This window comes from Eufriesea mexicana, unplaced genomic scaffold, assembly GCF_001483705.2.
Source record: "Eufriesea mexicana isolate 0111107269 unplaced genomic scaffold, ASM148370v2 scaffold3953, whole genome shotgun sequence".
NCBI classification, from domain to species: Eukaryota; Metazoa; Arthropoda; class Insecta; order Hymenoptera; family Apidae; genus Eufriesea; species Eufriesea mexicana.
The window spans coordinates 499,762-514,223 of NW_016911957.1; the positions used below are offsets into that span (position 1 = coordinate 499,762).

At 45.5% G+C, this 14,462-nt stretch overlaps 1 protein-coding gene and 1 long non-coding RNA gene across 3 annotated transcripts in view; one reads left to right on the top strand and one right to left on the bottom strand.

The window, feature by feature from the left end:
* Tet (tet methylcytosine dioxygenase-like) overlaps positions 1-14,462 on the bottom strand; it is a 207,763-nt gene that overhangs the window by 5,978 nt on the left and 187,323 nt on the right. The window contains exons 4-6 of the mRNA XM_017905540.1: positions 3,328-3,565; positions 2,647-2,882; positions 10-2,354 (exon numbers count right to left, since the gene is read on the bottom strand). Of these exons, the coding sequence (XP_017761029.1) occupies positions 10-2,354; positions 2,647-2,882; positions 3,328-3,565 (2,819 nt within the window). The remainder of the gene's footprint in view (positions 1-9; positions 2,355-2,646; positions 2,883-3,327; positions 3,566-14,462) is intronic.
* The window catches only part of LOC108551399 (uncharacterized), a 14,116-nt gene continuing 4,515 nt past the window's right edge, over positions 4,862-14,462 (top strand). Inside the window, exons 1-3 of one of the 2 annotated variants that reach the window (XR_001890478.1) lie at positions 4,862-4,938; positions 6,826-6,932; positions 13,056-13,152. This is a non-coding gene — a long non-coding RNA (uncharacterized LOC108551399). Of the gene's footprint in view, positions 4,939-6,825; positions 6,933-11,894; positions 11,971-13,055; positions 13,153-14,462 lie in introns of those variants that run through there. The other variant, XR_001890479.1, reaches the window with a different exon arrangement.

The window sequence follows — 14,462 nt, forward strand, 5'->3', positions numbered from 1 at the left end:
GACGAAGCCGCTGGCGATGGAACGCAGTCGGAGCTGGAGCAGCCGTACTCGGTCATGTTCTCCTGCTTGATGTTCTGAGAGGAATCGCAGTTGGAGCTGTTGGCCTGCTCCGTGGACGCTATCTTTTCGCTGCTTTCTGGATAGTTGGATACATCGTTGTCGTTCACCAATGGTACCTGAGGCGTCTCTGGAAAAGCAACGTTGTTTCTCATCTCGTTCTTATCGTTATTCGCGCTGTTCCCGCAAGGATCGTACGTCCTCTCGTTGGTCTGTTGGTCTATACACAATCTCCTCTGAAATGATTTATCGTCGATGTTCTGATTGTCGTGGCTCTTACTTCCTTCCTTCCATAACTGTCGATGGTCGTGCTGCTGTTGCGACTGCTGGTGATAGTGCGCTTGTTGCTTCTCGTACGGTTTCTCCAGCACGGTCTTATCCTCTGAACCAAACTTTATGAAGCTTTCGATGACCGTCATCCCGCTCTCCGGCAGCATGCTACCGTTGTTCAATGCGTTGTTACCTCCTCCTGACCATTCCCATAAGCCACCACCATCGGGCAAACTATCGACCCGAGGGTGGTGGCTATGCAATAAAAAATTACCGGTCAGGGATTCGTTGGATTGCGCCATGGAGATGATGTTCGACTGGTTCAAATACTGATCCGCCTGTTTCTCTTGCAACTTGTCTGTATTGTCATGCGTGTCTCGTATCCGATCTTCGGTGTGATACTCTCCGTTGGCCCCGCTGTTACTGTTCACGTGTTGAGACTGCATTTGATGATGCAAGTTGTGATGTTGCTCCTGATGGCTCATTTGATGTTGAGATTGCTGTTGCGACTGCTGCTGTTGAAGCTGCTGATGCTGTAACTGCTGCTGTTGCTGCTGTTGCTGCTGCTGTTGCTGCTGCTGCTGCTTGTTCAAGATCATCGATTTCAGTCGGCTGTTCAGATTCACGCGATTGGATTGAGCAAATACGTTACTCTCCTGAGCATCCTGATTATCCGAGAATCCATTCGGTTTCCCAGTGTCCGTGGCCTGTTGCTGCCAAAGCACTCTTTCTCCGGAGTTCTGCATATCTTGTTTGGTAGTTTGTTGGCCCCAAGTTGGCTGGTTCTCGGCCACCGAGTTCGGCGACCAAGACATTTGGTTCTCCATTTTGTTCTCCTGCGTCGGTGGCTGAGGTTGCCACGCGCCCGGCTGATGGCCAGGCGTTCTTCTTGGACTAGGCTGCGAATCTGGCCATTGCTGTTGAGGTTGCTGACTACTGTCGCTCTTTATACTATTCGGCGACCAATTCGGTTGACTAGTTGGCGTGTCTGGCCAGGACATCTGATTAGACGGAGTAAGTCTGGGACTCTTCTCGATCTTCGTCTGTTGTGACCACTGCTGCTGCTGTTGCTGCTGCTGCTGCGTCCCATGTTGTGCCATTTGCTGGCTAGACGGCGTCAGCCTCGGATTCTGTTGACCCGAGTTCTGCTGCATCTCCGGACTGCTCTGCTGCCAATTGTGTTGGCCGGATGGCGTCATCCGGGCGTTCTGGTGAGACGGATTCTGTTGATGGTCCGACAATTTCGGCGAATGCTGCAGCCAGCCTTGATGCTGGGACTGCTGTTGTTGACTAGACGGTGTCAATCTTGGATTCTGCGCGTCCCTCAGCTTCGGGCTCTGCCGCGACCAATTTCCCTGAGTTTGTTGCTGCTGACTGTTGTCTGTATTGTCTGTCCACGACTGCGGAGTCTGCGGGGTTTCCTTCACGCTGCCGTTCTCCCAGCTCATGTGACTGGCTGGCCGGGGTAGTTCCTGTTGTCCCTGCATCTGCATACTCTGCTGCGTCTCTTGCGCCTTCATGTTGTTACTCTGCATACCCTGTTGCTGCTGCTGTTGAGATTTCTGCTGCTGCTGCTGCAACGTTCCATCCGACCAGTTCATGTTGCCGCTTACGTTGTTCATTTTTGCACTGGTACTGGTATCGGACCATAAGTGCCGTTGGCCACCGTCAGCTACCGCATGCTGCCGTTGCATGTGCTGTTGTTGGTGCGGCGATTGCTGAGCCACCTGCTGCTGCGGCTGCCATTGGTTCTGTACTTGTTGCTGACCCATTTCCACGTAGCCTGGATATCCGTTAGAGTTGTGTAAACTCTGTGGGCCCGGTTGAAGTGGATACCCAGGCATCTCGTTTCCCGACACGTTGCTGGCTGCAATTGTCGCGAATCCCTTCACCTGTGTATCCGTCGGGGGTGGCTGTGGCTGTGACGGTGCTTGCTGAGAGGCCTGTTGTTGCTGCTGATTGTCCATGTGTACGGAACTACTACGACTCGTAGGGGTGGTTGAAGGCGGCGGTGCCATCGTCACGTCCTGGAAAAACGCATCATTCCATCTATAACTTAAAAATCGATCGAGAACTTTGTGAATAATCGTTGATCATCAAAATACTTCGCGGTTTGATACGACCGAGAATCGCGAGGATTACGTTTAAAAATCGCTCTAGCTAGAAAAACGACTCTAGTTCCCATTCACGATTGTCGTAAAACACGACAACCAATCTGAATTTCGAAAAATTCTAAAATTCGATATCCCGTCGCTCATTTTCGGCAAGGCATTCGAACGAAGACACTTTTAATTAAAAGCGATTCATTTCTAATTGTACCTGTTGTTGGTAACCATTGACGTAATCCTGCCTTTCATAACCAACTGATTGGGTTGCAGTAGCAGCGGGATCCATGAATTGACCGTTTAGTGGCCTCTGAGCTGTCGATGGTACGGTTTGTGGGGCGACCGGTGGCAAGGGCGAGGGTTGCCCCGTGATTGTGTATTGTCCTGTCGCCCCGGCACGTTGAAATGCCGACTGATCCGTAGTAATGAAAGTCTGCTGCTGATATGCGACTGTAATCAGAAAATTCGCGTGCTGATTCCACGGAAACGCACGGCAAATCCACGGGACAAAGACCCTGCATAGTTGCACACTTTGCATTCCACGATCGTTTCATTTGCGAGAAACTCTGAATCGTCGGTTGAAATTATCGAAACTCTGAATACGAATTTCACCGCCCTTTTTTTCAGTCGGGGTTCCTTTCATTTTATTTCCTTTCAAATTTCAAAGTCAATACGAAAGGTACGAATGCTTCGCAAGCATTGGAGTGCTGTAATATTATTTCACACGAACGGATGGAGAGAAAAGGACTCGTAAAATTTCGAACGAATAAATATCCTTGGTCCCATCAGACTGAGGATAACGAAGTAGAAAAAATAAAGCAAAATGGAGAAAGATAAAAAGAGTAACGCGTATACGACTCGTAAATTTCTCGAAATCGATTCGCTCTTCAATTACCTGGTTGTGGATGGTATGGCGTGGCGGTGGTGTATTGAGTATGATACCTCAGCTCTTCGAGCTGATTCGGAGCAGGAATTTGTTGAATGAACTGCTGAGGTGGCCATGGCGCTGCTGACGTTTCAACCGCAACTGTTCCCACGGGAGCAACTCCCTGGTGCCAAACAGTATTCCCAAAGCCAGCTGCTGGCCGGAAGCCGGCGCCAGAATCGCCGTAGAATGGCATCACTCCGGGTGACTGTAACAGAAACATGGAACCTAACTTTAGTCTCACCTTGAACCAAAACCTCCTAACGTTCTGCCGATTTATTACTCGCGATTTACGAATTACCAGATAAAACAAAAGTCAAAGAAAAAATGCAACCACGTTAAAAGGAAGAAGAATTCGTTCCAATTCATTTTCACGTTCGATCCCGATCGAGAAAGATAACAAAAGAGAGTAGAAAGTCGATCGTGTAACGCTTGGTAACGTTTAAACGGTTCCAAACTCGCCTACGACTGATAGTCACTGTCGGGCGCGTGGTGGGGGAATAGCCATTCGTCAGCAATGGTTCCTTAACTATGCACGGCGCAGCGACTCTCAAACACATCGAACGTCCAACGCGATTCAGCAGCAGGCTCTTCTCTTATAATTCCACGAAGTCTTCGCTACGAGAGCCGCACACACTACGTTCGCGACCCAATTAAATAAAGAGCTCCAAGCAGAGCGGTAATAAAGCCATTAATCATCCTGAGAGGTAGCTTCGCGTGGTCCGCGAACACCGTCGCGGTCTACCATTATTTCCTGCATGCCTCCGCCGCGTTCTCATGGTCAAAAGTTGCTTCTCGACCTCCCGCTGTTTCTACGGCTATCAGTCCCGCGAACAAAGAGAGCCTCGGGTCGCGTGACTCGATTCGACGATTCGTCCCTTTTCCGTTTCCATGTGTTTCCGTGTCCGTTGAACGCGCGGGGTCAGCGAGATCAACGCGGAGAAACGAATCAACCCTCGTGGAACGCCGGGAATTTCGCGCGGAATTCGTCGATGGTCGGAGTAGCTACGCGTGCGCGCATGCGCGGATCGGGAAAATGCTTTCGTAGCGATGATAAACGATCGAGGACGGGCTTCCTAGCGCGTACGGAGCTTTCACGCGAAGGATTCGCGGGAGAGTACACAATGGAGTCGCCACGTATGAAGAACTATACCTGCACGATGTACTTTCGTTTATTTTCGTTCGTGTCCCGGTCAGCGATGGCTTCAAGAAACTTCCAGTGACGGGTTCGAGGGTTCGATCGAAGAGAAGTTACGGATTGTGTACAAGACGAGTTCGTTTCTCCGACAGGACATCTCGAGATTTTTCTGTGTCTTCGGGATATTCAAGGATTGATACTGGACTCGAGTCCAACTTGGAAGTAATGATAGGAAAAGTGCAGATGAATGTAGGAAATGGTATGTTACATAGGTATTTATCTAGGGAATTTTTTAGTAAACGTTGGTATCGATTTTGATTCGTTGGTATCGATGAATCTTCGATCGATCGAATCGTTTGAAATCTCGTCGTGTAAAAATTGTAAGATCGTTGTAATTATAGTGACAAGGAACACGCAACATGCATCGAAATACGAAAGCCATGGTAAATACGATTGCACATCGAGGCTCTTCCCACCCCGATTCCTCATTGTCCAACATTCATGCCCATCGAGTCTCCCTATCTACCCACTCAAATCATACAGAGAGATCCATAACCTCAAAGATCCCTGGCACTTCGTCTCTCGAATCTCCCATTGTTTCCCATCGACGAAACCTCTCGAAACCTCTTCAAACGACAGGACCATCGATCAAAATCGTGCAAAAATATTATATACGATTGGAAATTTACTCAGGCTTGCTCGAGTTCCGTGTTGCTGCCATCACTACCGCTTTCCGTTCGCTGCGAGTGCGAGGGAGAAAGACATAGCGAACGAGAGACGCAGCTTCGATCCGCGTGTGTCTGCGTGTGGTTCGCGAGCGAGACGGTCTCCTCGCGAAGAAACGAACAGACGAAGACGGGAAAAGCTCATTGGAAGGGAACGAGGAACGGAGAGAGAGAGACGGCGCGGTGAACGAAAGCGCGCGAGAAGGACGATGAGTGCCGCAAATAGATTGAGGAAAAAAGATGGAGAAGGAGCTAAAAAGGAGGGGCAGCGGGACGGGGACGGAGGAAAGAACTGGCAAACTCGCAACCGGACTATAAAACTTCGTACAAAACGAAGGCAACGAGCACGAACGATCAGCTTGCTCGTCCGTACACCACCGACGAGCTTTGTCATTCTATTTCACTTTCTCCCGCGTCCCCGCGTCTCGTTTCCCGTCGATCGATTTTTCAAAGTCCGCGTCGGCCGAACACGCTCGTTTAAATAAAAGATGTCTCTTCGCGGAGTTCGGGAATTTCTTTCCAGCCACGGTTCTTTATTTCTTCCCTTTATTTCACTTTTTCCTCCTTTTCTCCATCTTCCTTTTTTTCTCCTTCCTTTTTCTTTCCTTTCGTTTCATTCGGTTCTCTTGTTCAACGTTTCCTGGCCGGTTATCACCGTGCGAATGAAATATTCAACGTGACCATTCGCGCAGCTGGAGAATTTCTCTTTTCTGCTCTTGTCCGGCGTGTATAGGCTGTTTCAGAGTAGTTCACGCGGCGCTCCATGCGTGGGAGTAGCATCGCGGGAAAGGAGAGGGGGAACTGTTGACAGATGTACGAACGAAGGCATCGATGGCTTTGGAGGAATTTCAAATGTTAATTAGCGACCTTGTGCGCGTGTGTGAGTTTCTATAGATTCTTCCGCTGATATTTTTCGTCGAGTCTCGTGAATAGGGTGTACTCGTGACTAATTATAGCAGTTGGAAAGACGTGTAGATGTAGTTTAAGGAACTATTCTTTGCATAATAGAGCGTTGGCAAATAGCTGTGCGAGTTCTTCCGGTGAAAGAACTCACAATGCGAGTATTGTGAGCCCTTCCGGTTTTACGTGGCAGAAAATTTAAGATTTATGCATTCGATGTAAGACTATATGTAATTTTAAATTCAATGGCCTAGGTTTGCAAAGATCCACGCACCATAGCTTTTATTACCATAGTTATTTCATTCAAAGTTAGGTTTGAAGTTTAACAAGCCTGCCATTTTTAATTTCAACGTCACTAAATCTACGCTCTTTTCTAATTTTGGGATTTCTTTGGAATTAATTATATTTTTAACTATAAAATTTCGAATGTGAATTATCCGTTTTTAACGAAATTATCACGTCTGATATAATTATTCGAATGATAATATCTTATGGCAGGAAATATTTTATGAGATACGAATATCAAACGAAAATAGCAATTTTTTTCCGAAATTTGACGATTCTCTTTAGTTCATTCCCAGTTCGGATAATCGAGGTTCCACTGATCATCGTAATTTTTCTTCTCATTTGATTTCCAAATATTTTTCCTTCTATATTTTTTCCATCTCGATTTATCCGACGAATAAACCCGTTTCTCAATTTTAGATCAGCCTGTACATCTGCGTCCGTCGTCATCCTCGTCGAAGTTGCAGCAGCGTTATCGAGGGCCCGGCGGCGTAAAATTAGCTAGACCAGCCAGAAAAATATTCCAGGTAATCACGAGCCGGGGTCGAAAATTTCCCGTCAAATTTCCCGTCGACTCGCGTGGATCTCGGAAAAATTGGTCCCGCGATCGGATAAAAAGAATTTGTATCGCGTGCCACCTCGGTGTCGCCTCGTGTGCATTTCGTGTTTATCTGGCGTTGCACACCCGCTCGGAACCGTTTTGCGGGTTATTACCCTTGTTACGCGGCACAGTTCAATTAACTGAGTTACGACGGTAATCCCATTGCCCATGACCAAGGAAGTGAAATTTCCTCGGGATATTCGGCCGTGGAAATCGAGCACGCTTCCCTTGACACCGTCATCCAATCGAACTACGATTATTTTTCTGCCATTTTATGCGAGAAGATATTTATTAGAAGATATTTCTTTCTTTATTAAATTTATTACAAATTTCAAATTTACGTTAATTATAATATTTTCGTCTTTTCACTCATTTTGAAAGATTTCGAAGCGAAGTTGCTTGTGATAATTAAGGGATGATAATTTTCTACCGATTTTATACGATAAATGAATATTTTCGTCTCCATTTCTATTTAATTACGAATTTATGTTAGTTATAATGTTTTTGTATTTTTGTCGATTTTAGACGATTTTGGAACGAGGTTATAGTTTTCAACCAATTTTATCTCCTAAATGAATGTCTTCGTTAATATCAGATTACGATTTTTAATTCGTTATAATATCGCTTACCCTTTGTTCTCAAATAATTTCGGAGCAAAACAACGGTTGTCAGTCCGACATCCAATTAAATCACGAACCCCGTCAATCTACGTTACACCAATCCAAACATTCAAATCTTATAATTTCTCTGCAACCCCACAACCCCTTTGATCCCGAAATTTCCAATCTTGCTCGTTTTTCGCGCGCTTTTAAAACGAAGTTAATAATCCAGGGACAAAAAAGTGACGCGCAAACGAGCAGTGACCGTACGCCACAAATCCGGCTAATGAATCTACAGCAACTTTCACGGACGCTATTTTCGGCGAAGCAACAAGTTGAGGGTGATTCATTCATCGTTGTCGATGAAACAATAACATGTATTCACCCCCTCTATAAAAAAAAAATTCCCGCCATAGTATTCTCGACATTTAAATTTCGCAATCCTACCTGCACCGAACGAATCAGAGCATCGACATATCTCCATCCTCGTATCTCGAACTGCATCTCGGAAAATACGGGAAAAAGACACTCCATGTCGACAACGCGACGTGGACGTCCTCCACCCCCGCGCGCGAAAAGGAAGCTCAGCGGGTCGTAAAAAGATCGGGAAAGCACGTAGAGCGTCGCGGGATAGGAGGAAATCCATGGTTGAAAAAGTGGGTCGCGTGGAGTGGTCCAGGAGAGCGTGGAAGGTGTCGGCGGGCAGAGAAACTCCGGGGAACCCCCAAAGTGGCCGTGAATCGGTGTTTGTGGTCGAGGTTGATAGCATCGGAGAGCCGGGCGTCTCGCCAACCGAGTCAGCGATCCCTCAGAGCCGGCTTCTCCTTCGTGTTTTCCTCCTTTCCTCTTCTACCACTCTCTCTCTCTCTCTCACTCTCTCTATCTGAACCTCGGCGTCGCAGCTCTCAGGGGGAAAATCCTTCCGTTCTCTTGACATCGTGACCTAGGGCAACGTAAACCCGAGGCGTGATAAAACGGGATGTGCCGCGACAGCACCCAAACATAACCCTCAGGAGCCACGCTCCTCCCTCTTTGTCCGTCCTCCTCTTCCGCGTCGCGTGGCTCCTTCTCTACCCTCTCTTCGGCCAGCGAGGAACTTGGTGGCCTGTTCATTGACCCCGACCCCTTCCGTTCCGGCTCCTTTCTTTCTTTCTTTCCTTCGTTTTTCCACCTCCTTGCACGGCCACCGGTGACTCGTTCCTGGGCTTCTCTCGATGATTCACGAAACGCTCCGACGTTTCTCGCGTGATGGAGCACCGGCTCTGGAGGGTGCAACAGGGGAGAAGTAGGCTAGTCGAGCCACTGCCGCGTTTTTTCCTCGGGAACAGGTTCCTTTCCTTGTGGACGTGTCGGGGGTGCCGCGGACGTGTGATACGCGACTGGGGGTTGGGTCCATGCTTCTTTCCCAACTTGGAATCTTGATTCCGGAGGTTTTACTCTTTTTCTTTCGTTTGGACAGAGTATCAATGTCATTCGATCGAGAAAGATTCATTCCACTGAGAGTTGATTTAATTGCGACAAAATTATACATAGGTTTGGACAAAAGTAACTCGCGTTTTCGTGTGGTGCGATCTGGACTCGTCATCATAGTTCGCCTTTTAGCACTTTAAATCACGAAATGCAATGGCGCTAAATGCCGGAAGAGAAACGAAAATAATAAAAGGCACGCGTCAGCTTGTGTCTTTTAAGTCACCTGTTTGCCAGACTGATCCCTTTGTCAACTTAAATGGGACACTATGTGTATTTCCGCTTTTGTTCAGAGGGAATCTAGTATTTTGTATTTAGTATCGTAATTGTCTGCTGGAATCCAAAAATAGAATAGAATTTCCTCGTTTTATTCATAATAGTCCAACTAGTGTTGATACTTGCACGACGTGGATAGATTGTCTCGAGAATTCGACAGTGAGAATACAAAGAGGCTATTTCGAGTTTATTCAAATGTCACGTGGGTCACATTGGTCAGTGTGACTTTGCATTTTCAGCTTCGACTGAATATTATCAAATTCCACTAATTAATCGATGTAATTTATCGACGAAGGTTCAAAAAAGGGAACTAGGCTCGTGTTATATCCGGAAACGAGATGTGACAGCCTTTTAGGAAATTTAGGAATCTGTACCAGTCACTCTCCTGAACACTTCATTGACGCGTACATAAAAATTCTACTTCTAGCCTTTCTTATGCCCAGTCTTCAGAATTATTGGAAATTATCGGGAAGTGTACAATTTTTTCTCCGGATGACGGAGTCCAAACGAACCCAGCGTCATCAAAGCATAGTCGAAGCGTCGATAAACGAGTTTGCAGAAGTTGAGAGAAACGCGAGTGGATAGAAAAATGAGGAAAATCGAGCGTGTCTTCGAGATTGTACAGGAGGTTCGTTAAAAGTTGGTGCAATCTCGGTGAAAGAGGTGGTTGTCCTCGGAGCGATAAAGCTGTTCGTTTCAACAATACGACACGTGTACAACGAGCACGTTCAGCGCACCTCTAAGACACCACATAATTTAAACCCCCATTATAGCTTCCACTTTAGAAGCGCGCGCGCGACCAGCAACAACGCCTCCTTTATTCACGTCAGAACGCCGAGGAGCGTGTTTTACACGCATCCTTCTCTCTACCAGCCACTTCACGAATCAACCAAACGAAACCTTTCAGCCTTTTCAGACCGTAGGCTACACGCTTTCCGTTTCTTCCACTACCGTGTCCCTTTCTTCGCGGCGAGCGATCAAAACAGCCGGAACAATGACAGGATTTCGACGTCTCTCGTGTTTTCGCTCTTCGACAGCAATAATTTACCCTCCGATTGTTCGCTCAGAAGGAAACGTTGGGAAATTCATAGCGAAAGGCTCCTCGGTTTAAGAATCACTACTGCCCCCCCCCCCCCCCCAACTCTGATTCCATTACGTCCTTCCTCCGCCACCCCTCGCGAGGCTATTCAAATTTTTCCAGCTGACCGCGAAACCGCTGCTTTTATTTCCTCCTAAATTTCTCCGCCACTTAACTCGCTTCCTTCGAGGCAAAGCCAGAAAAATCCGGAATTATGCGCATAATATTCGCATTTACTCGCGCTTTACTCCAATTGTCATAATCGCTATACTATACATCTGTGCTTGCGAGGAAAACGTATTAAATTCCTAAGATTCGCTCGTATAATTTTTCTTCGAAATATAAAATTTGCTTCCATGCGATTAAAGAATCAATTATATACTTTGTTAATTACCACCACAGATGTAACTTCGTTAAAGCAAAATAAAAATATATACGTGTAAAATCGAATTATAAGAAAATTAAAAAATTTTTCTGACGTACTCAAATTTTACGAGATGGCGGACGGATTAATCAATAATTCCCGTAAAAAGGAAGCAATAACCTCTCTCTATTTCATCCCTTCGAGATATTAACCGTTTCTCTTTTTCCACCCCATGACCTCGTCCCAGAGTCACCCCGAGACCGGTCCAAGGAATTTCGATTCACCCTATCTAAACACTTCCGCCTCACTTGACCCGGGCCACCCACTCAGCGACCCCACATCTCGAGAAAAAAATTCTCCGTTTTCGCCAACATCCCCTCCGAACAATTACTTCCGTGTACGCGCCTGCTCCTCCCGCGAGCGATCACGAGGGGATCACCGGCGAGAGGATAGACCGATATTCGATTACGCGTAGCAGAAACGCGCAGTGGCTGCCGGGGCGAATTTAAACCGCTTTGAAAATCGAGCCAGAAATTAATTTCGCCGTTCTCCGTCCGACCGTTTTCCACCCCTCGGTTCCAGCTCTCGTCGCACTCAAACAAGAGGGGCTGCAAATTTATCGACGAATTAGCCACAGCAATCAGTCCCGCATCGATACGCTTATTTCATTAAGCGTTCCGGCGCGTGCTCGTGCGAGCTGATCGCAACGAAAATTCATTTATCATCGCGCCGATGTCGCTTGGCACCCGTTTGCACCCCGTTGCTGTTGCTGCGACTGATAGCGACGGGGAACCGTGTTTTTCTACAGGGTGATTCGATCGCTAGTGACAGCACTGTTGGCTAAACACCGCTAACGCATGGCAGACGTGATTACGGTTGCGTCATACGTAAACTTTATTTCGAGACATTTCGTACGAATATAAAAAGTGCCAAATAACGTTTAGTTCCAACGTTTGTCATGTATTCGTAGACATAAACGCGGAATAATAGAATAATAAAAGTGTAAAAGCTTTATTCGCGGTCGAAAGTGATTAGATTTGTGTATGTTTATACGTGAGCAGCGAAGTTCGATGTTTTGAGGTTAGCGAACTTGTCGAACGAATACTACGTCGCGAATTAAACAAAATTTTTAAATATGTTACAACAGACGATATTTCGAACAACTTTCTCCTCTGACAAGGTAATCGGTCACCTTTAGTTACTGGGATATTTGTAAAAATGTAACGATGAACTTGTTGATAGATCATTTCATCGTGAATTTGAACGATACATCTCCATTAAGCGTTAACCAATCAGCGTAGTGTCGAATAATGACGACATAAAGAATAACCTAATCCTAATCTAGTTCATAAAAATCTTAGTCTGATCATTTAAGTATATCAACACATATAAAATAACAAATGATCGACAATTTTGTCATGAAAAACAATATTTTGTTCACAATATTATCCTTCACGATATATTTAATCGTTTTATAAATCTACGACGGAGCAGTCCTTCGACAGGTCAGTTTTAAGGTTTTGTAAATAGGTGATGTTAAAAATTTATTTGCAATTCGACACACTTTATTCAAAGTAACAAACGAGTGCACAGATATAAACACGCGTATCCAGTAATTAGTGGAAAATATATATATGAAGATATATATATACAAAAAGAGAACTCTGTTATAACGTCTTTCCATAACGATCTCGAGAGTGCGACTGACTACGTGACCGTGGCCTAGCAACAGTGGAAGAAAAAAGCGTCTCAACGATGCTGCCAGTAATATAAACAAATGTAGTTGCCGACAGGTGGCGACACTCTGGGCCTGCTTCCGTAAAGAATCGTCGAATTCCAACAGAGGGTACTGCCTCTGTGTCCACTAGCGTGCGATACACCCTGGTATCTCTTCTCTCGCGAGTTTTTCATGCCTCTTTTTACAAACCGTGTCTATCTTTGTGTCAGTGTCGGTCATGGCGGTTTTCTTTTTCCCTCGAACGCTGGTAGCCGCTGATCGTGAGCGGCACACGCCATGAAAACCGATAAAATGGAATCGTTTGCGCAGTAAAACAAGCTTTTATCGCGCTATTTATATGTCGGGCCACGATTACGGGTGCGGCAACCGCGGTTGCGATATGTTTTTCCGACGGAGACACGCAAAAGAGGTGAAGAGTTGACGTTGTAAATTTCTGCCGGTCGTCGTTCCTTCGGAACTGTCGATCGTCGATGAAACGACTTTCGATCTGTGACACCAGTATCGATGTGTAGCAATTTTTGTTTCAGTGTCTGGATTTTGGGAGCGTATCTGGACGGGTATTGCAGAACGTGACTTTCAAGAATTCGATTGAGACAATGTGAGAAATAATGAGCAGAAAAACAGGTAAAAACTTTGACAGTTGTACTATATATAGGTTATGTTAGTTTAAATTAGTGTTTTAAGATTCGCGTTGAATATTTGGAAATCTTTTGGATACTTTTATACTTTCTTAAGGAAACTTTAAGGAAATAGATTAAAATTAAAGGAATTTGATATCTGGTAGAATCTCTGCATTTGTAATTTTTGATTTCTAACCTCTTGCTACATTGAGTACTTCGGAACGAGCTTTCGGAACTTTTCAACGGTCGAATATCGAAATATTTCGGAACGATGTTCCCGAAATAATTTGAATTCGTGGAAAAAATTCGTGCAGTCATTCGAATAATTTTTACCAGCATCAAAATCGTCTAACCGAACGCCTACTCGTTTAAGTCGCAGGAAATGGACGTCCATATTGAAACTATCAGTTGGACGATAGCTCTTCGAGCACTCCATCTGTACCTTTTTTCCTTCCGCCTTTTTCGACGCAGGATTTATACGCTCGCTCGTTAAAACGTTCCTCTCGAGGATACTCTCGTCGACAGATGGTGTATCGGGTCCATAAAATTTTTCGACGCTTCGCCGATAGCTTTTCGACGAAATTTTCGTCGTCTTTCCTTTTCTCTCCCCCCTGGGAAGCAACTGGGACACGGGATTTATACGTGGACGCGCTGGCGCGTTTAAATCGAGCCTACGAAAAAGAATTGGCAAGCAGGGGGACAGCAGAAACGGGTATCCCGCGCTATCTACATCTTAGCCGACGGTTTTATTCACGACTGGCTCGCTTTCGGCGAAAACAATGCTCCTCAAACGATCCCGCGGAGGGGGAAAAAAGAAAAGGAAAACTTGAAAAAATCATGGAACAAAGCCGCGGGTTTTACACCTTCCGTGCTTTTTCTCCCGGGAATGCGAGCTCGCTCGGTTCGTGGCTAGATCACCGTCTTTGGGGGCAGGATCGACATCGATGCGCGAAGAGAAATTCGAATCGGTTCGCTTAGTTCTCGTGACGGGACGCGGAGGCTAGGTTGACGATTCCGAAAATCGGAAGAATTGCTTCGCTTCGAAAATAATACGGTGACGTTGAGTTTTTGAATTTTTGAATATTTGAGATTTCCCATTTTTTAATATTTGGATTTTCCAATTTTTTAATATTGGAGTTTTCTGAATTTTTAATTTTTGAATATTCGAGTTTACCAATTTCTTAATGTTGGAGTTTTCTGAATTTTTAATTTTTTATTATTCGAGTTTTCCAATTTTTTAATATTTGGGATTTTACAATTTTTTAATGTTGGAGTTTTCTGAATTTTTAATTTTTTATTATTCGAGTTTTCCAA